Raw genomic sequence first — 23,221 nt, forward strand, 5'->3', positions numbered from 1 at the left:
ATTAGCTGTTACAGAGTCATTTATCATCTGATCTTTAAAGCCTGAACATAAAAGCATTAGTAGACCCTATTTAATATTAACAAAGACAGAAAACCCCACCAACCCCATCAATTTTATATGTGTTCTTTGAAATCTTTTTCAAAGCTCAGGGCTAAGACTCAGTCTTTCCTAAAAAAATCTACTATGGAGAATTTGTAGTAGATGCATTGCCATTTCTTCTGCTTCTTTAGCTGCATAGCAGCAAAAAAGCTGCAAATAATGAACATTTTCTCCCCAAATAGAAGTATTTCTGGTTTACTTTTAAAGACCTGCAAAGGCTATTTAATTAAGCCACATATTAAATGCATAATTCAACATTATGCATTATCATTATTTATATCATAAATTTCAAAAACTATATGGATATTTTTCCTTTGCAAAACATTAAGGTCTACAGTTGAATAGCTATACGATAAATAATACTTCCTCTGTGTTCAAACACTTAGTGCAAGTACTAGACACAAACGGATCAATGGTAAGCTTAGCCTGCATGTACTTTATGTATAAAACCAGTGGTTTGTAATGTTTGATTTCATGTAAAGTGCCTTAAACCTGAAACACTCTATTAAGTCATTTGATAACTACCGATTCATCCAATATGCAGTTCTTTTTACTCCTGGAGCTCCTGTTCTAGTCCATCAACACTTCAGAACATAATCACTCAGATCTGCTATTCTGACATGGATGCTAGCTAAATAACCTAATTACAGATTCTTTAGATTCCTTCCCCCCCAAGTTACATGGCAAGCTTATGTAGAAAGTTCTGTACAGTTATGTGAAAATCCCTGCTTTGGAGTAAGTTTTAGTATACTAAAAAAATATTTACAACACAATGATTGCATTTTGTGTAATTCATAAAGAGTTGACTAGTCAAGACTTAATTTTTGGAATTATCAGCAATTGTTTATCCCTCAGAGTTTAATAACTGGGTGGTAAGTTTCAACTGCATCAAATGCATGGCTGAATAACAAGACAAAGTACCTTGCTGAGAATTATTTCAGGTGCCAGGTATTCTGGAGTCCCACATAACGTCCAAGTTCTTCCTTTTACTCTTTTTGCAAAGCCAAAGTCCGTGACCTGTCATCAGAAAAAAGGAATTGACTGTAAGTGCACTTCTACAAAGAAATTTAAATTTAAGTACTTTTGAAATATTTTGGAAAGCTATTTTACACCGTGGAAAAATTTTGTTTCTCAGATCACATAGTATCATATAGTCAGATGTAGTCAGTACCCAGTCCTTCTGATACTTCTATAGTCCTTCTATACTTCTTCAGATAGATAGAAGGTCTCTCGTGATAAAATTAATAAATAACACAAAATAGATATTTTCCCCCCTCACACAAGCTTCTATTTATAACTTAAAAAATCAGCAGGAACTATGGCTTACTAATCTTCCACATGTACTGAAATTACATTAATAATTTTTCTTAATACTTTTCACATCAGACTGTTTATATTGCTGTAAGCTTAAAGAACATCACTACGAACAGGATCTTTTCCTTTAGTTAACAAATAAACTAATCACAAAAAGGATCAAGTTATCTGCCAGTCTTGTAAATTTAGAAGTTTACTGCCTAAGTGTATAAAGGATATATGTGAAGTTAGTGTGGGAATAAAAAACATTAAAGAGGTCTTCCAGTAACTCCTGATTCTGAATATCTTTGACAGCATCATCAGTCAAGCTTGTTTATTTGAGGACTGGGGAGGGGAAATGCAGCAGTAACTGTTTTCACAAATGGCAAGCTCTTGGTCATTACAGAGTCTTTATTCCACTTGTCATGTTTTCTGCATTAAGTTTTTAGAACTTTGTATGCAATATCATGCTCTCCGTGATTATTCCCAGACCATATTGTGGAATACATATGGGAGCCAGGGAGTTACATGTGAAATTCTGGGATCAGTTTCAAGCTATCAAGTCTATGCTTGTTTTGGGATCTGTTTCTTTTGCTTCCTCCTCCTTGGTGTAATTTTCAACCTATTCCCCGAGAAAACATACTGTACCACAATGATAGTAATTGCTAATTACATAATAACCTGTGCCAATGTTTCTGATGCACTAGTGTCACAATTAAACAAGCCAAACTCCAACCTATCAAGGCAGCTTTGCTGCATTTTTGGTAGAAACAACAGCAATCACAGCTGGAACTGAGCAGAGAGGGTGATGTGCTGACTAGACAGACCTGCTTCAGTCAGCAAAGAATCATTTCTGTGTTTGTGAAAGCACATTTGTCTATGTAAGAAGAATACGCTGCAGAATGGGACAAATGGTAATTGCTTTAAAATTCAAAAACAAATGAACAGAGTTTCTAAACAAAATTTAGGCGGAGCTGCAGTATCAACATATGAACACAAACACCTCTCTGTTTAGAAGCAGAAGTGAACCAACCTCACATGGGAAGAGTGAGTGCTGGACCCATCATTTGCAGTTTGCCCACCATCACAAACACATAGTCACCAATTCTGGAGTAAGCCATTCATAGCGTTAAGTAATGGTGCTCCCCAACCACATTAATAGAACTTGTATTTCTCTTATCCCTACAGTGTTATTTTATTCTCCACGCAAAATTATTTTACAGTTAAACAACGTAACATATGAATCCTTTCCACTTCTCTCAAACATTTTAATTATTATTTTCCTGTTAGATTCTGCTATGGCAAAAGATGACACAATGAGGAAAGAAGAGCTTCTGTAGTTTAAGAACTGCAAAGCACTGCAGAATACTTGTTGCTATATACCGCCTTCCCATTTGCCATTTAGGTCAAAACCATAAGAGCTAAAAGGAAGATGAGAAGGTGCTGTGAGAGACTGTTGTAAATCCAAGGTCATCACTTACAGCACTGCAGTTCTGATCCGATCTCAACTCAGCTCTTACTCCAGATGTGCTGAGAAGGTTAGGACCCTCCAGAGGCAGGATTCATCTGACTGAAATTAAGTACTACACTGTCTATGTTGACACCCAAGATGGTTATCCTAAACTACTTGCATAGACAACACAGAGAACCAGACATTTTAAGGCACCTTTCATCTTGTTCTAGGGCGGACGCGTAAAATAGGTCAGATGAACATAGCCATGTAATCACCTACTTCTCACCACAGACCCCAAGGGAAATCTTGACAACTTGCTCAGCTGCAGACAGCTCCATTGTGCATACTTAATTTTAGTCAGAGGAAGTACAATCCAATGGTTTTACCATTACTAAGCAGTAGGACATTTATAATGTTCCCTGAATACATGCTAACATGTCAACCAGCTTCAGATCATTTATTCTAAATGCATCTGCTAGAATTACCTAACCCTACACTGTGAGACAAGACTCCAGTCCCTAAATACATGAAGAATATCATACCTGGATGTATCCTTGCTGATCAATTAAAAGATTTTCAGGCTTTAGATCTCTGTAGATGAGGTCTAATGAATGGAGGTACTCAAATGTTAGCACTATCTGAGCTGCATAAAACCGTGCATGAGGTTCACTGTGAAGAATTAAAAGAATATTAAGTATCCCAATGCTATGCTAAGATACCGAAACAACCATGTAACTGCCAGGGATAGACAAATTAATTATCTTTTAACTGGTTCTTTTACTGTGTAACACAGAAGAAAAAAAAAGATTTAAAAAGCAAGCATTTTAGAATTGATACACTTATTCCCTAAATTTAAGTCTTGCAGTTAAAATACACATGCAAATCAAGATGAACATATCCCACAATACATAGCTTAGACTTTAAATTTTACTTTTAGAAACTATCATCAATTTTGGTGACAATAGGCATAGGAATTCCAAGATTCTATCATGCATAAATAACTAGTTCCTGCACTAAGTAACTGAAAAATAAGAAATAATGACAAGTTTTTCATTGCCTGACTAGTTTAAGTCCACTGAAAGAGGTGTAATTTAAATGCACTTATCCTTAAGAATATTTTCTTCAATAGTAACAAATTTTAGGAAACCCTATTCCCAAATTAGCAACAAAAGCCTTTTTAAAGGAATTATGTCATTAATACTCTTACCTGAACCTTCCGATTCTTCTTAGATGTGAAAACATTTCACCACCAGGAACATACTCCATTACCATGTATAAATTAGAATTGTCCTAAGGAAGCAAGTAAACACACAGAAATACGTATTATTAGGCATGCTATAGTCTCTATAATGCCTGAAGTCCCCAACAGCCCCAGCCCCAAACCTCAAAACTGTAAAGATTGAAGTAGAACAAGTTTGTTCATTTTAAATGGTATTAAAAAAAGAAAAGAAAAAAGAAGGAAATATATAGAGGGCACACACCACTCTAAATTAGGAAAATAACCAATATCTTTCCAGACTGACTAGGATATATTCTCATGAAATCAGAAGCTAATCTCAAAGTTCTTTTCCTTCACAGTTAAGACTGCCATTAAGACCTGTCTCAGGTATAAATCTCAACCAAAAATCCACAGAACAATTACAAATTTACCATTCCATATATCAGTACAGAAATACATCCTTTGGTTTCTCTCAAAGACAGAATGATGCCTAAAAGCTCCCTGCTGTACAAAACCTAGTTTACCTCCGAAACAAGGGAAATCTAAGAGTTCTATTTCATTTTTATGTATTTATTTGGAGATATCCTTTCAATCTTCGTGTGCTGGATTGGGGTGTGTGCAAGCATGCACACAAGAGCAGGAACTCCTGCTCAAGGACCTGGCAACAGTGCCAAGTGAAGCATCTTTGAAAACAAGAATACTTAAACTATTGTACTATAAAAGTTAAATGTTTTAATACCTAAAGTTTGAGCACGTACTTCCCTGAAACCCAAACAACTACTTTCAAAATAATGATTACCTTAAAAGAATACTCCAGTTTTACAAGGAAAGGAAAGTTCACCGCTTGTAATATTCTCTTCTCATTCAGTGTGTGTTCTATTTGCTTCAGTTTGACGACCTAGGAGAGAAAAAATAATCTTCAGTTTAAGTATGATGTTTCATAGTTGTTGATAATTTTTTCAGTGTAAAACAATTAGCTGAAGGCAAGCTTGTAATTTTACAGATATTGAAAAACATTATGGATTACTAGTACAACAACAGCGCTGAGAAGGGATTAAAAAGTAACGACATTTTAAAGAGTAATACTCATGCAATACAGTTTGCAGATAATTCTAGAAATAGTGTTTCTTACTACATGCTGAGTATAGGAATCAGCAAGGAAAACATCTCTTTACGTTTTCTTAAGAATCACCTGCATTTGTAATGGAGATACTTTTGCAGCAAGATGATAATTCAATAAAATCCATTCGTTCTTTGGACCCTTAGCTAAGAAAGGCAGGAAATTGTGTCAGACACATTTAATTATGAATTTTGTTACATGTGAACAGGAGTAAACCGACTTATTTTATATAGCTTATACATTAGTAAGGAGAAGACTAAGGAGAATACAAATTCAAAATTTCCATCTTTATAAACAATAGTTACTTCTGACAGACCTTTCAATGGGGTTTGCTTTTCTGCTTAGCAAACCACTTAGCAAAAGTATTAAAAAAATTAAACATTACCTTCTTAGAATCCATTATAATGTTAAGCTGCTAACAAGGCAGCTAGTGGCAGATTTCTGATCATTGGTCTCTCAGTAATTAACAATTGGCTTTCTTGTATTAAACCCCAACATTGCATAATTAATTCTTTCCTTTTTACTTGATCCCTATTGCACAATTTATCTATATCTTACTTTGAGAATGGCACAATTTCCAAGTAAAGTTTTACGTTTTCTCCGTGAAACAAGGAGAAAAATGTACAAGTGATCAAAACAAGTCTGTTTGTACACGTTCAGAAATCAAATTTAACTATTATAAATAACAGATAAGCAAGATATTGCAAAGCTGACTGACACTGTGTTTAAATTGAACTTTCAGATGCAAAAGGTAGTACCTATTAAAAAATTCACTATTGTTTTGAAGTAAAATGTCATACAAAAGAAATAGTGAGTTAAAAATATTAAACCTCTTTTGAATCACAGATCTTCAGGAACCAAATAAAAATTTTGCTCAAATCACCTCATTTGTGTGAGTTGTCCCCGTCATCCCTAAAAAGCTATGATACTGGAATGATCTGGGCCATCAAAGCAAGCAAGCTAAGGTTTTAGTTTGACATTGTGAAGCGTTGAGCTGCAATGCTAGACAAGACTTAACCACCCTTCCTGCATCTTCTGCTGGTTAGATACTGGAGGGTGATGGCAGCAATACTACAGGCTGAAGCTGCTCTTTAACACTTCATAATATCAAACTGGAGCCTCAGATAAACGGCTTTGCTCACATTTAAGCTCAGGCTCAGGGCATGTCCAGTGACAGCTTCCTGTAAATCAAATGATATCTGGTAACAGCAGATTCTCCAACAGCTTGTTTGTGTCTGAGCTTTTGTTAACAATACTTGCTTTCCAAAAACAATTACATAATGAAACTAGCCAAGCAATGTTATGTTACAGCCTTCCTAAATCAAGGCAGACAAATAAAGGAATAGCAACCCTACACACAAAACCACTGGCTACATCAATTACTTTTTTTTTTCATATCCTGATGAACCAAGCGTAAGACTGGATAACAAAGGGACACACAATATACTTTCTCTTGTTTCAAGTAAAATGTAAATGAAAACTTATAGGCAGCCTGCGTATTGTCCAATTTCAGACATCTGTATGTTTTCTATAATATACAAACTGATAGAAATAAACCATCTCCTATTTTTGATCAATTAATAGAAGTTACTAATATAACACTAATATATTTCTAAGAGAATACATAAATATATAATTGTACATGCTTTTTCAACTCAACTTAGTTAGCATGTATTTCATAAAGCAATGCTTGGTTATAGACAAAACCATCTAATTTTCTAATAGAAGACTGACACCTGGATGCAAACATCTTAAATCCTGTGAACCTTTTACGGCAAGTCCAGTATAATTGTTAAACACGTGAATTTTTGCCTTTACCAGATAATTGTATAGCTATAACTTTCCAACTTATTTTAGACTGAGAGGTAGCAATGAGTTTAAATTAGCTTTTTTTTAAAAAAATCCTCAGACTATTTTTATGGGAGCTTTCTGAAGTAATAGATAATCTCCTGAATTGCTCCAGTGACAAGGGCTCAGGCATTAATGAAAAATGGTTCAAAGAAAAAACAGCTGAAAATCTGAAATTTGATCATGGATTCTCTGTGTAGCAGTGGGATGTTCATCATGCCTCTAGTTACAGCAATGCTCCCCTCAGCATTCCACCAACCATACTGAGGTAACGATGGGTGATGTGGGTGGAAATGGTCTGAGCTGTTTTTCAGTTGTACTATGTTGGAATGTATTTTTAATTAAATTGGATATTTCTAAAAATAAAAGTTTGAAACCATTATTATAGGAGAATGCTGAAGTTGTGAAAAGTTGAGCTTTTCCAAGTAAAAAAAAAAAAAAAAATCCAGAATTGACACTAAAAGGTAAGTTTACTTTAGTTTCTTCTTGTCTGATCATCGTAAAGCAGTCTTTATCTAAATGACACATTATTCAATGTCCAGGACCCCAAATCACATGTAAAGAATACTAGAACTGCAACTCAGCAAAAAGTTTGATTATGTCACTGCCATATTTCCATTATATAAAATTACTCAGGAATGTAATAATGCCTAAGTGCAAGAGTCCACATTGAGGCAACGCTGACTTTCATTTTGTCATTTGCTGATTATTAAGTTCTCTTTGCCAGATTAATATTTTCTTAATAAGATTTTTGTTATGTAGCAGAAAAGTTATGTATAGTGCCTTACAAAGTAAGAAGAGCTCTTATATTGAGTACCTTAGAATCTAGTACTCTAAATAATGTACTTCTGATAAACTTGTCAAAACCATTAAAAACTAACGGTATTGATAAATTCCTTAAAAACACTTCTTCACGTTCCAGAGTTCTTTTTTACTTAAAATTTAAGCTTCATCAAATGAGACTGCTTACTTAATCTAAGAGTAATAAGCTGTTTAAAAAAAGTCTGGTGTAAGAATACAGATTCAGACTACAACATTTGAGTTTTCAACACAGAAAATGTCTATTGTGACAGTTGTTCTGAGAGAGAGATTACTATTCTATCTATGCACTTACTATATATGCAACAGGATTATTACATAATTATGCATCCAAAAAGTAGTACCTTATGGGATCAAGAAAAGAAATTATTTTGCCCAAACAATTTCTTAAATTATTGTTCACAAATGAAAATTTTGAGAATTGCTGGTCCAAAGAGTCTTCCAGAATTTTGAGCTACCCTGCAAAAGGGTATTTATTTAAACTACAGCACTACATTTTGCTTTTGCTAAAGAATATATAGGCCACCTTACAAAAGCTAAGCATGGCATTTAATTGACAACATTTTATTAATGCCTTGGACACTACTTAGAGCCTCTTTAGCCTGCCATTAATGTTACTGGCCGTTGTAAGAATTCTACACAATCCCAACATCTGAATCTGTTGGCTGTAAAAGAAAGTCAAGTGCTTAAAGTGTCATCAGTATCCAAGTGCAATAAGCAAAAGCACAGTAAGTGCAACACAGCTTAGCCAGTCAACAGATCTTTGTCTGCATGAAACTCTTCTGTACCACAAAAAACACTATAAATGACACCAACCTTCTGTTTGTCCAGTATCTTCATAGCGTAATACTGTTCTGTGGATTTATGTTTCACCATCATAACTCTCCCAAATGATCCTGTTCCAAGGGTTTTTTGCCTCTCAAAATCATCTAGGCCAGCTGTATTCTACATGTACAAGGATATAACGACATTATTTACAATCTAATAGCCAAAAACAATTTTAACTGTATGAATTCAATTCATTTATGAAAGAAAATTGACTAAAATTACATTTATCAAGGACAACTATAGAAAACTATGCTCTTGGTATAATTTCATGCCTGTCATTTTAAGATGAGATTTAAAATTGCACTCATTAAAACAGAAGAAGACTTAACTGAATTCTATCAACATTTCTATAATTTGCCCATACAGATGACACATGCTTAGTAAGAAACATATAGCAATAAACAGATGATGAGTTTAACATGCAGATAAACAATCCCCTCATGTTTCATGAACAAGACTACCCGAACAGGCAAAAAACCTCAAGCTCTAGACACAGTTCTACATGAGAGTTGTCTGGAGAACGTATTGCTGAGTAAATCTTCTCAGATATTCATTACCATAGAATTTCAAATGCAACTTTAAAAACAACAATGAGCCTTCCCCCAAAACCCAAACCCCCAAGCTTGACTTTTAAAAGATTTTTCTCTAACAAGCTCCTTAACCTGCTCCCAAGCCCCATGCAGCAGACTTAATACCCTTAATTCCCCTTAATATCATGGGGGAAATCATTAATGGGGTAAATTACAGATGTGCCAATGCTTAGTGTTATAAAAAGCGAGTTAGAACATGCCAACAGGTTTTGCGTCTTGCCACATTGATGGTGAACACCATTCACAGTAAGATAAACCTGTTCAGTATAAGCATTTCATCAGCTCAAATCTGGAGAAGACCTGAGAGTCTTTGCTGATGAACTTAAAATGACAAAACTGACATTAGAAATGGAAACTCCTTTAAAAATTGCATTGAACTTACTTCTGTTTTCTGTGCTGCTCATTACAGACTGATAACACTTGGATAACATTAAAAAAAACCACTAAAAAAAACTGCAATAGAGAAAATTATTGCATGCTTAAATGACATGATACCTGAGGTGGGCTTTCCCATTTTCTTAGAAAGTCTTCTTTGGCTTTGGCTAGGAACTCTTTCACTGAAAACACACAAAAAGGGTACATTTTAATTAATGTAATTCATCATGGATGCAATGGAAATGCTTTGTTAACAAAATACGTAAACTTCATTATCAACTTCTTTCTTCAACTCGTAATATGCTATTTTCACCATGTATGAAAGCAAGCACCAATGCCTCTAAATTCTACAGTATCTCCAGGTGACTTCTAAGCTTTCTGGAGTAACTACATCATTCTACACAAATTACTTAACTACACCAGCTCTAATAACTCACAATACCGTATATGCAAGCAGGCTTTAGGGTGATGTAAGATGTTCTTAATTCAACTGGGAAAAAGCCACAAACACCTGACATTTACAAACAGCCATTCCACAAGGATAGACTTTTTGTCTATTTTTGTTAAATAAAAGTTACATTTTCTTTCAACTAATTGAGCGTAATGTCAATCTCATTGCTTTTTCCCCATCACCTTTATTTAAAGGCTGTTTGCAAGCTCAAGTACCAAACGGACAGCATTACTGCAAGCAAAGACAAAGCACAGGGCTACAATGACACTGCACATTAGGCATGCCCACAGTCAGAGAATGTGTATTTTTAATATTGATTTTCCATTGAAATTGAAGGAACTGAATGACAGCAAAATTCTGGATGACTGTTTAAAATGTGCACAACAAAATTTGTTCAGATCATCTCTCAGCTGTCCTGTATTCTGAATATCAGTTATCAGCCAGATCAATGCAGATTACTTAATGCATAGTCACAAACAAGAGGTGTTTCAGACATCGCCGTGGTTCTGAGTGTTACAGAATCAAGAAGAAAATACCATACTGTGTTTGTGTTCTCTCTATCATTTCACATAATATAATAGTGGATCTTCTGTACTGTGACGTTCCGCCATGAGCAACTTCTAAAAATATTCAGGAATGTGCCAAGATTATTCTGGTCACTATCTAGAAATATGTTTTAGCAACTGTATTTTACTTTCTGATGGTTGTAAGAAATTAAGTTTATAAGGGGTTGTAAACAATCTGATGAATCAGAACCTTTTTGTACTTTTCAGAGAATACTAGCATCTACACAGAGAACTTTTAAAAAAATTCTCTTGTCACTCTTCTATTACTGGTACAGTTATAGCAACAGTAAAAACAGTGGCAGCCCTGGAGAAGGTTTGTCATTAATTTTTTCCTTTCCTTCCCCCTCGCCTTCAAGTGCACTATGGGCCTCAACTTTATCACCAAATACTCAAGGGAGGTTTACGGCTCCCACCACCACTGGCTCTGATGGAGCAACATCAATATAATGGAAATTAAAAAAAAATTGTCCAAACTTCTGACAGACCTCAAGGTTAGAAAAGTGTTTAAAGCATGATATCCACTCAATAATTTTATTTTAAGAGAAACAAGCAATATCAGTAAGGAGGAACATATTTATTACCCTAAACTTATGGTTAAGTAGAGTAAGAAAAACACTGTTTGTATCAAGGGAACTATTTTAAATTGCCATTAAAATTTACTGAAAGTTAAAAATATTTTAATGGGTAATTAGTAAAATGTTTGACATATTTATCCTGTGTGGGGAAAATATTTCCATTGTTTTTAAATTATGGGGGTTACTCATGTAATGACTTATAATGATCCTAATTTGAGAAAAGGACAGGATTTCCTGTTGCATGAAATAATTTCTCAACACAAAAAAGGGAAGCTAACAATGTCCAAATTCATGCCTGATGATCCTTCTTCCATTAGGAGAACAGAGAGACTTGATAAAGTGATGACTACTGATAAAGTTTTAAAAACATCAATTTATGTCAAAGTAACACAAACATTATTTTCTTTTAATGACAAGAAAAAACCTAAGATGATCATTAAGATTACCAACAAGCTGAGCCTTCAAACTTAAGTGGCTATAGCTTAAGAAATGAAAGTTAAATTTAACATCATATAGCACAACCAAAACATGAAATAATTGGTTTCATTTTTTTCATGTTATTACAGTACATCTTAAATATCCCTCATGCTATCTCCATTGTTCACATAAATAAATATTTGAAGTCTCCACATATTTTGCACTGAATTATAACTATTCAATATTTCTAAAAATGTATCATGACATTTACATGTAGTCATCTTTGTTCTACTTGTGGAAGAAAGAATGCTGTTTATGAAAAAAAAAAGCTATCCAGCTGGAAATATTCAAATTGTGGAAGCATGAGGAAAATATCTCATTTCTAGAACATCACTAAGCCACAAGCTCGCCTTCAACAGAACTTATACTTTACTTTCACTCTATTTTCCTGGAAAGCAATATTGAAAATGTATTTTCAAAACAAAGCTACCTAGTGGCACTTACATATCTTAAAATCGCTATCATATTCTGTTGTGTGGTTTATTCAAATTACTGAATAATGAGAAAGTGGGTCAAATTGTGCCTAGTTCTCATTTTCAGAAGTCACCTGGGCTCCTACTCCACAACGCAATTCAGCAGGTGATTTCAAATAGATTTTAGGCAACTCGAGTGCATACGTTTCAGTCACTTCTGAAAACAGGACTTAGAATTTGAAACAGGATAGGTACTTTTGAAAATTATCTCTCAATCACAAAACATTAGCCCTTACTATGGGTGAACACATTTAATTTCTACTTTTCAAGTGCACAACCAATATTTGCACCAACTGGATCGTAGTGGCCATTGGTACTATTGTGATGATGCAAAAAATTAGATGATGGCTTATAAGTTTTCTTCAAGTGCACATTTTTAGCCACTTTACATCGTTACAATGTGACTCCTGTTTGCTTTTCTAGTCTTTAAACTGTTCCTAGAGTCTGACTTTGGGCACTAATGAAGGAATGAGCATACCAAAAGTCTCTATAGGTTCCCCAAGGGTTTGCAGGAACATTCACCCACACAGATGAGATGGAGAGAGGAAAGAAAGAGAAGAAGAAAAAAAAAGTTTTATGCATTTCCACAACAAACACATAGAAAACACAAATACATTCCACCCTTCCCCCTCCCCACTCAAGAACGGACCCTGTAATAAACCAGTCCTTTCCCACACAGACAGAATGACTCATGCTAAATCACAGAACGTTTGAGCAAAGAAAAGAGAAAAAAACCCAAAGACAGCTAAATTCAGTATGAAAAAAAGATGATGCATCACAGAAATAAGCACAGCTTACAAAACTTCAGGAGATCAAGTTGGCATCTTTAATAATTATTCTATTCCAAGATGCACACATCCAAGGAACTATTGCTAACAAAAGTGTATCTATCTTCATTGCGGCGTGCTGGATCGCAATAAAACCTGTAATCCGGTGATCTTCCCACTACTTAGCGCTTTGCTCCAAAAGACAGCATGTGTGAATTGCATGGCATGTGGTGGATAGCACGGAAATGGCAAGCAGTCTCCAAAAAAGTTTCACAATCAAATTTCAGTCCTGTTACCCAAAAACAGCCACAGTCCCCCTTGAAAAGTCTGAACTGCACAGCTGAAGCTGCTGCGTGCAAGCTGGAATGCATACGGGAATCCTGTAGGGTCGCCATACAAGTATAGTTTTATTTTGTAAGACTGTCAAAAAAAAGAACCCAAGAAAGAGATGTTGCTATACAGGTTCCCGTAAGCACTGAAGAGCAAGCTCATATATGGCTGAGCCAAGGGAAGATAAGGATGCAAGGAGTGTGTGCAAGGACCAGCAAACAGACTCTATTCAGACTGGTTTCACTGGTACAGCAGAAGTTGGAGCAAAGAAGCCTGAAACAAAAGGAAGAAAAGCTGCTCCTCAAGAAAGGAAGGTGCTGGAAGGAGAGGGCAACACAGGAGTAACAGCACTGGCACAATGAGGGCCACAGCAGTGGTCAAAACAACTGGAAGCCTGAGGAAGGACACCGGCTGCAACTGGAGAGGATGCACAAGTAGTCCAGAGATTAGGTAAGCACAGACACACAGCACAAACGCAGCTCTTCATGACCAGCAAGAGCAATTGTTGGCAGGAGAAGCAAGTTATGCAATGCAAACACCCAAAGCATATAGTAGTACATCTGGGGAGATTCAGAAAAATGTAGTAAGAAATGGGGTAATGGCCAAGGAGTTACAATGGAAAGAATTGAAGCAGTTTTATAACTTCTGCCTGCTTCAGTTCAAACCCTGGTCAGAAGAAATGCTACAGGTGCACACACAGCTGGCCAAACTATAAGCTACCCCCTTGTGTATCACAGATGGCCTGAGACTGGGCCCGCAGAGATCTGTACTCAGAACCAAGGCAACATGGCGATAAGCTGGCACGTCTGCTGGGAGAGACTTCTAAGGGAAGTGGAACTCCAGATCAAGAGGTTCCTCGGTAATACTGGCATACAAAGAAGTATTTAAAAAAACAAAACCACAAAACAACAAAAAACAAGCAAATGAAAAAACCCTACCACACACAAAACCAGAAAAACCCTGAACTCACCCCCAAACAGCAGATTTGTTATCAAACAGTGTATTCACAAAACGCATGATATTTTTGTTTTATCAATTAACTTTCCTATGAAAAGTTAGCAAGCTTATAAAAAACTGTTAACAAATGGTTTATGAATACTATAAAGAGTACTCTGGCCTCAAACACAGTTGAAGAGTGAGTGAATCAGAGGAAAGCTCCTGAAAAGAAATTAAAAGGTTTAGGACCTCTCAGTTGCAGGGGTGCAATGACAGCACAGGGAAAGGCTCCATCTGTGGATGCAGCAGTCCTGAAGAGTTACCATGAATTACTTTGCCTTTCTCCCACCTCCCACATGCACTGTATTTGTTATTCTCAAGCACATCTCCCACAAGAGCCAGCAAGCCAGAATTTTTTTTTTTTTGTTAAAAAAAAAAAGAAGTATTTGGATAGGATTCATGGCAAGAAAGCAAGAACTAAACTGATTAAGACTAAACATTGGGCACCACTACAAACCCCCATCTGCTGTGCTAAATGCCAATCTCTGCTTGGTATTTAAAATGCCCTTTATCAAAATACAATTCAATTTCTGCTCCAAAACTGCAATATAATCACTTGAAGTCTGGGCTATTTAATCAAATCCTCAAATTTCCTTTAATGGAAAAAGGAATACGTATGAAGATACTCCGGTAAATATATGTGTATATTTCATTTTTATAAAAACAATGTTTATAGCCTTAAACATTATCGAGATGTATATAGTTGCCTCAGTGAAACCTGTGGTTACGGTACCACATTTCAGAAGCAAGTGGGAAGCGTACAATTCAAGTTCTAAGTTCCACCCTTACACCAATAACCTGTTATCTTAAATATCTTTAAATTTCTCTTTTGATTAGCAGGAAAAATATCACAAGGCTTACAAGGTTCTTCTACCCTGGCAAGTCTTTGAAAATAAACACAACTAAGTGTTAACACACTCGAAGGATGTAGCGTGAACACCAGTTAATACTTTCGAAGCTGGGAAGAACTCTTCAAGACACAAACTAATGAAAACGGTATCATTGAAACAGACCATAAACAAGAACAAAACACTTTGGTTCTCACAATATGAAAACAGCAGGGGAAAAAAGTCCAGAGTGATATAAGCCTGGTACAGAGCAAGTCAATCTTGTCTTAACATTGCAATGAGATGTGCTTACTGGCTCTCTTGTGAAAAACCAACCGAGAATTTTGTCTTGTTTCCGCTCTATGAGATGCAAAGTCACAAAGGCTAAATTAATAAACTCTGCATCAATTTAGTATCTCATTTATCCAGTCTTTTACTTTGAGAGCAAGGTTTTGATTTTATATTTCTGTTTAAACATTAATTACGTTAAAAGCTAGTGATGCAGAACAAAGCAACTTACTCAGCTGCAATGGATAAGAACCTTCAGTTAAAAAAAAAAAAACAAAACCCAAAACATACACAGCAGTTCCGAAAGAGCTCATTTGCTGGAATACAAAACCTAAAAGTTCTCAATAAAAAAAAAGGATCAAGAATTAACTGCATACCAGTTTGCTATTAAAAAGGGAGTGCTATTAATTAATCTACCTGCACATTGTAAACACTTCTGTGGAATACTGGGAAAGACTGGTAAGAAGCGGAGAAGAGAAGGTCACGGAAAAATGATGGAGAAAAAGGGAGAGGAACAGGATAAACAGTAAGTTAAGAGCAATTACAGCTGCAGTGCCTAAAGACTAGAAGAGAGTATTAGAACCTGATTTTTGGGAGAGCACATTCAGGAATTAATTTATAATGTATAGCAACTGTAAAATACAAATTGTTCTCATCCATTACAAGTCAAAATTTGTAATGCAGGCAGAACTTTCTTTTATTTCTGTCCACAATTTTGAAGTATTGAGCTAGACAGTATTTTGCCAGTCTTATAAAAGCAGATTCGCAACAGTTAAGAGAACTTTTAATCTTCTTGTTTTTCCTTAATTTTCAGTGCTACAGGCTATAACTTTAAGTTGTAAATTAAACAAAGCTGAAGTCTTACTTAATTTTCACCTCTTTACTTGGCTAGCTAGACAGCAATAGCCTGCATAAGAGGTGTGACAGATTTAGACAAACCAAAACAGGAGTTGGGTTTTCAGCTATCAGAGTAATACATATCTTTATCTACTGTTCAAAATTCAACACTCTACTGCATACAACTGCCACAGTCAGACTGACCTTCTTCTTCCTTATTCTATTTTTATTAGAGATAATAGAATCAATTTTATTTCCAAACCCAATTTTCAGTCTTTCCCCCCTATTCGTTTTCTTTAATCATAACATACTGGTCCAAACAGAGGCAGTGAACCCTGCTAATGCCAAAAGTACAACATAACAGAGACCACTCTGGGGAGACAGAAGCAAACCTTACTAACACAAAGTCACTTAAAATGTGAATCCCTGAAATTTCATTTAAAAACCACCAAACGTATAATGTACATCATTAAATTTATTCAGTCACAAACATAATCAAGTCCTGTACTACCTCTGCTCAGCAGAGTTTTATGTGTTTGTATGTCCCAATTCAATCATTTTCCAGAAAAAAAGATAAAACTCTGCTTTCTTAATCCAAAACAGAATCCAGACCACATCAAAATTTATAAATTTATATACTCCATTTAAAAAAGTGACTCCTCCCTCCAGACACACACCGATAAATGCCACATTTTCCAGTTACATCAAAAGCCTCTTCCTCTCTGCCAAAACACCCAAAACAACCAACCAAAACCTATGAACCAAGCTGGGATTTATTATTCAAATCCTAAATTATTGATTATATGCAAGACTTCAACACAGACAAGCAGAATAGCTTCATCTGAACATCCAAGCACAGGATGTGCTAATGTCTCCTGCAGATTCCCGGTGAGCAAGAGCTGTTCCATTCCTTCAGGTCTTTTGGTCCTTCAGGTTGGCACCTCTCTTTCTTGCCCAAGCCTTCCTTTCAAATTAAAACATTATTAGCAACATCTTATTGATTGATTAGAGTTGATTTTTTGTTCCAGCTCTCTAAAACAACCAGTTAGAACTTGCATACAGTTAGTTCTGTAGTATGTTAAAACTAAGCTTTGGCCTAAGGAAAGGAGTCTCCTTCATACCTCCTTCCACCTTGAAGTGTTCATTGAAGGGAATTATTCCAGACTGCCAGAGACAACACATTTGTAAGTCTGCTGCTTCTCTTGCAACAGCCCACGTGCTTTAAGGCTTAAAAGTCCAATAAATAGCAGTTTGGTTTGTTAGGCTGCAGTTCGGTGTTCAGTATGGGCTGGTATAAATACCAAAACCCCCAGTCTTGTCCTTCCACAGTCACTGCCTCTCTATCATGACCTTCCTTGAAAGAGCAAAAGCATCTTTGTGGCTGACTGCCAAGCCAGGTAGGGAATTAGGCCAGATTAAAAAGTACTGGTCAGAAGGCAGGGGAGAATAAGGGAAGCTAATTTTCATCCAAAGCAGCTCCCAGTTCTTTTCATCACATGAATGCTCCTCCTGAGGTGACAGAGAGTACAGGTGGGGTGGAAATGGGCAAATATGTGGGTCATACGGAACTGCTCCTTTTCTGAAGGAATGCTGGTTTGTGCTAGTGTAACATGACCATGAAAGTACAGCTTTGGACTACTGAAAAGGCTTCTGAGCAATAATTCTAATTTTAAGTTACTAATATTCAATTATTCTATCAGATAAGTTAATTCTATTAACTTAAAAATTTAAATTAATACTTCTAAGTTTAATACAATTACTTTCAAATGCAGTACTTAACCATCCCCACATTTAAAATTAGTTCATCCATAAAAGGTTACGTGAAGAAGTGTTAACATGTAAAATCCTCAATTTTCATACACTGATGTGCTTTGTGAGCAATTAGGAATTAAGCTTCATTTGTGCAGTACCACCCTCTATAGTTGTGGCTGAACTTTACCCAGCAAGTAATCTAAAATGTTGCAACTATCACAGGATCTACAGTGTAAAAGACTGCCTTCGTGTGAAATGTACAGGTATTATTGTACAAAGAAAATTGAAAACTGTGTGAAAATTGTGAAAATTCAAACCCTTCTGTTTCTGCAGTACATATTTTTCCATGGTTACCATGTAAAAAAAAATACATTCTAAGAATGAGTTCCAAGAACAAAATTTTCTAGGGCATTACTGTAAAATACCTTGTAAACGTATCACATTCTTGAGTAAAGGTTGTTAGCAAATTCTAGTAGTTAAATACAAATACACAAATTAATCAGATTTTCCTCTTGTAGTCAAAAGCATGTACCAAGTAAAACATTGATGGCATCTGCTGCAGTTTTCCTCTAGTTGAGCTATCCACCCCTCTGCACCGTAAGATACTGGGTAACTGCCTAGCACCAACTTTCCTCTCCATATTACTGCTCCACCTTCCCTCTTTGCAGAAGTTCAATGACTGAAGAGGATAATACTGCTGGGCAGCTATCACCGAGAGTAAGTTTTATGGTTACATTATTAGAAACAGTAAGCATAAACCTGCAAGTAGTTAATCTGATATGCATATTACATATAAATTCTCTGCAAGCAGGCAATGCTTCTCATAATACTACATACACTCATGAACAAATACCCTTTTCTTTAGAAGTAACCCAGGTTTTACTAACCTCATTTCTTCTTTATACTGCAAACTAAACAACTGCAGGGGCTGTTCACTGTATGGATGCATTTTATAAGTTACTTGAAAAGAGCAACTCTTGTGTGGTTTTTTCTTTTTTCAACTATTTCATACAAGGCATCAAACTAACAGCAGATGCGCCAATCTTTGTTTAACTGCATTTGTGTTTAAGTCCACTCCCTGCAAGCTACTTTGTCCCAGCCCTCACGTTAACAAAAATACAGAGTCTCATGTACACGTGCTGGAATCAGTAAGAAATCTTCACAGCTGCTAGGGTAAATCAGCAAAACAGCTCTTCATCTCTTCGCAAGATTTGAGCTTCTGACACATTGCTATACTGACATATCTCCTGCAGAACACACTTGCAGTATTTACAGGAAAGGGTTGCCTGCAGTAACTAGCCAAGCAGTTCATTTATAACCTTAAATAGCAGAGGGACTGGCTTCCTGAATAAGGAAGTCTTGTGTAAATAAATACATTTCACAATTCAACACATCCAGCGAACAACAAGTTTTTGTTTGCCTCAAGATCAGTGCAGGCAAAAAGTAGGTAAGAGTGTCTACTACCCATTCTGATAAAGAATGGGACTTTAGAGAGAAACAGGTTAAAGTCAGTGTTTATTTGGATAAAAGGCAGGTGTAAAACTTGCACAGAATTGATTTGCAAACACTGCAAAAAATTTAAATGAAAAACCTAAACACATTAATTCTTAATGGGCTGGAATATCTGTCAAGCAACTAGAGTGAATAAAGGAAAACACCAAAAACATCACGCAAGTCACAAAACTGCTTGTAAGAATCACAATAATTAAAGCTGGGATACTCCTGCTGCAAACTTTGGCCTGCAACAGCAGTCCCCACAGCAACTCTTAAAGGAACCAGCAACAAATAATTATATAAACAATTTGCTATGCAAACTAAAAAACAAAGAAAGAAAAAAAAAATCTGTTAACAAAGTATACATAAGAAATGTAACAACAGGGACTAGAGTAAGTCACAGTTCAGGAGACGCAAGATTACAGCATACCAAATACCCTTTCCTTTGGAAGAAAGCCCAATTCTATTAAACTCCTTTTTCGCTTGTACTCCAAACCAAGCATCCTGAGGGACTGTTCACCGTATGGATGCATTTTAAGAACTACGTCAATGCAGCGACTCTTGTGTTGCCTTTTCTTTTTCAAATGTTTTATACAAGAATCAGAACAAAACACGAACCTAGGTCAACACTGAAGATACCACCCTCATCCACTGTCAGAGGGTAACGGGTAACATCGGGGAACTTTTGAAAGGAAGAAACCGTTAGTCTCATGAGATGCATATAGGAAGATGTATAGTTCTGGCACCTGGAAATTTCATGGCGTCCTTCCATTTTCTAGAGTGTTTTCAGCAGTGGGAATAATTAGTTGCCACTTTTTGTCCTTTGCCCTTAAAAGATGTTTCCAGTGCCCGTAACTAAGACATTTACACTACCTCCCTTCACCCTCGCTCCTGAAACACTCCTATTCTACAGTGCACACAAAGCTGGACAATAATTCAGCAGAGTCTGTCAGCATTGCTCATACTCTTTTCCTCACACTGCTCCATCTGTCTCCATGCACATTTGGTAACTACTATCCTATGAGCATAAATTTCTGTATCAGCCATTACCTCTATTTGCAGTATTTGAAAGGACTAGCCCAATCATGTATTTGGGGATACTTGGGAGTATTAAGCCTATTTCTAGTGAAACAAGATCTAGCAGAGTAGTGTCTTTCAGAACTGGGAGTTGGGGCTATTAAAGTTACTTGGCCTTCCAGTATTATCTGTTCAAGAAAGTTCTGTTGCTCAAAACAAAAACCCTAAACCAAAGAAATTGAAAAAGTTTTTCCTTCTTTCAAGTCTTTCCAGAAGGGGGGGGCAGAATCTTATAACTGGAGCTCTCCTGGGGAAAAAAATAAAAGAAAAAAAAAAGCCAACTGTACTTGCAATTGAAGAAAATATATCACTTTTTCATTGAGGTTTCACTTGCATCTTGGCAATCTTTCACAAGGAGAGCATCTGATTTTATCCACTGACAGGGTGTAATGTAACACTGCTGCAGTGAAGGCAGCCACAAAGGTGCACTGAAAAGCAGAAGTGGTTTAAGCCGGGAAGTGTTTACAGCAAAGACTTAATCTAATCCTTACTTGATGGAGCATGAGATAGTCACCTTTCTGTTGTCAAAATTAGGCTTCTCATTTATAGATCCTTTCGACTGGGAACTGACACTTGGTAAAAGTTGCAGCTATTTATTTCTATTTTTAATGGAACCAGGAGCCTGGATGTCAAGATGAATGAAATCTACAGATGCAGATTGTGGAACAAAGCCCCAGGGAAAAGAAAACAAAACCAAACCACCACCACCCCCCCTCAAAAAAAAACCCAAACCCCCAAAACCACCAACAAAACAAAACAACTGCAACCTCTGTTTCACCTGGTGAAAGCTGACTTCCATAAATCTTATTTCCTGTGGAAGCTACAACCTAACTGTAAGAGAAACAGAGAAAAAGGTGACAGAAAAGCCAGCCTGGTAACTGGTGAAAAGCAGAGACTTTCTGACCCAGCGAGAGACCTCTCCTTCAGCGGACTAAGGCAGCACATGGGGCCGAGGAAGTGCCGCAAGGCTGCAGCTTCACCCTCACTTTCTGGAGAGGCTGAGCATGGGCAGGTGTCGGCGGGGATGCTGGAGGCCATGGAGGCTGGGCCACCTCGTTCAGGAACAGCCCGTGTTTAGGTTTACTTGAACAGCCATGATGCTGTAACATAAATCTCCATAACGTAAGTACAAAGTTCTGAAACGCTGTCGTATAACTGTACCAATTTTGACATTTGTATATTGTACTGTGTACACCAAGGAAACGGCAGCCACACTCTTCATTTCAGAGAAGATGACCTCAACACATTTGTATGAGATAAGTATATATAAGCTGATATTAGATAAGGCAGTGGGATGACTCCTCCCACTCTATCTCATGCCATGTACAAAAGCGAAATCTTTGTAAAAATGGTCCTTTAATTTTGTAGGGCAAAGCAATAGCACACAGACCCCATATACACTATTATCTGTTTTTTCTTTTCAAGCAATCTCGAATTGTCTCAAGTCATTTTCCAAAGCTCCAGGCTATCTGCTTGAAACAAAAAGGTATTATTTCAGAAACTAATATATTTGTGCTTTTTGCAAACAATTTTCAAATGATATCTCTTTCTGAGGAAATAAATGTCCAGAGTTTATATATTTTGATACAACTTTCCATAATATTCCAAGTAAGAATACAGTACTCCATAATCCCCTTACATTCAAAGTCCCTTATAATAAGTAGTCACAGTCGTTTTGGAAAGCAAAAACCTGCCTGAGAAGTTTACTAGATCTATTACAGTGTCTCATTTCAAATGAGACTCCCCTCCCCTACTTCCATGAACGATCTCAACTATTCTGTTATCCCATCATTTAGAAAGAATAAAAGCCATAGAAGAATAACTGGTTCAGATGAAAAACAACAAAAGTCAGTTTACAATTTTTAGGTGACAATTATAATAATTTCAGAAGGCCTCCCTGATTTGTATCAATACGCATAAAATAATTTGAGTGACACATTAAGTGAACCGACATGTATATCATTCAATTATAAAATCTTCCAAAGCAGATTTTATGCCTTAGTTAATGATTTGTAACACTTATTTCTAAAAAAAAGCTTTAAAATAACATTTCAAATACTACGTACCAGTTATACAAAGCAAAATGTTTAATAGAATCTGCAAATCTTTAAGACTAATCATTTTTAATAGAAACCCACAGTGATTTGATTGCAAAAACAAAGAGATCAGTAGTCGATGCAGCTATGCAGACAAGAAAGGGAAACCTGGTAGATTTTTCTTGATTGTGAAGATGGAACAAAAAAATAGTGTCAAAGGTAATAAAAAAGACTTACCATTCATGCTGAAAAGCTAGTTTTCAGAAACATATTGCTCCTAATATTAATCCAACAGTTGATGAAGTATGTTAATCTCTACCAAATCAGTGCTTCAATCTCTAAACACACTTACACACTAACTGGAAAGAGCAAGCACACAGAATCCGGAGAGCTGCTCTTCCTTACGAGCTCCTTGTGATGCAAAAAACTGTGAAGCACAGGATATCAGTAGTAAATCAAATTCAGGACACAGGTATTTGGTTTTGCTCATTAACTACTTCTGTTCTGACCAATGCTACCTATTCATGTCTAAAGCAGCTCAAAATGGCAGGGGGAAAAAAGCATGCAAACACCAGGAGGTTTTAAGATGTTCTCAATTATATCAAGCACTGGTTGTTTCCATGGCAACCTT

At 36.2% G+C, this 23,221-nt stretch overlaps 1 protein-coding gene across 1 annotated transcript; it reads right to left on the reverse strand.

Moving 5' to 3' along the window:
• Positions 1-1,020: 1,020 nt before the first annotated feature.
• LOC104618045 (cAMP-dependent protein kinase catalytic subunit beta) lies at positions 1,021-23,221 on the reverse strand (the record flags this gene model as incomplete). Its single annotated transcript, XM_010283532.1, has 8 exons — positions 22,828-23,221; positions 12,665-12,673; positions 9,765-9,826; positions 8,668-8,796; positions 4,864-4,962; positions 4,053-4,135; positions 3,388-3,514; positions 1,021-1,116 (listed from the first exon to the last, which is right to left on the reverse strand). Coding segments are annotated over exons 1-8 (612 nt in total), but the record flags the coding sequence as incomplete, so codon positions are not given.

The sequence above is a fragment of the Phaethon lepturus genome, unplaced genomic scaffold (genome assembly GCF_000687285.1).
Source record: "Phaethon lepturus isolate BGI_N335 unplaced genomic scaffold, ASM68728v1 scaffold50843, whole genome shotgun sequence".
NCBI classification, from domain to species: Eukaryota; Metazoa; Chordata; class Aves; order Phaethontiformes; family Phaethontidae; genus Phaethon; species Phaethon lepturus.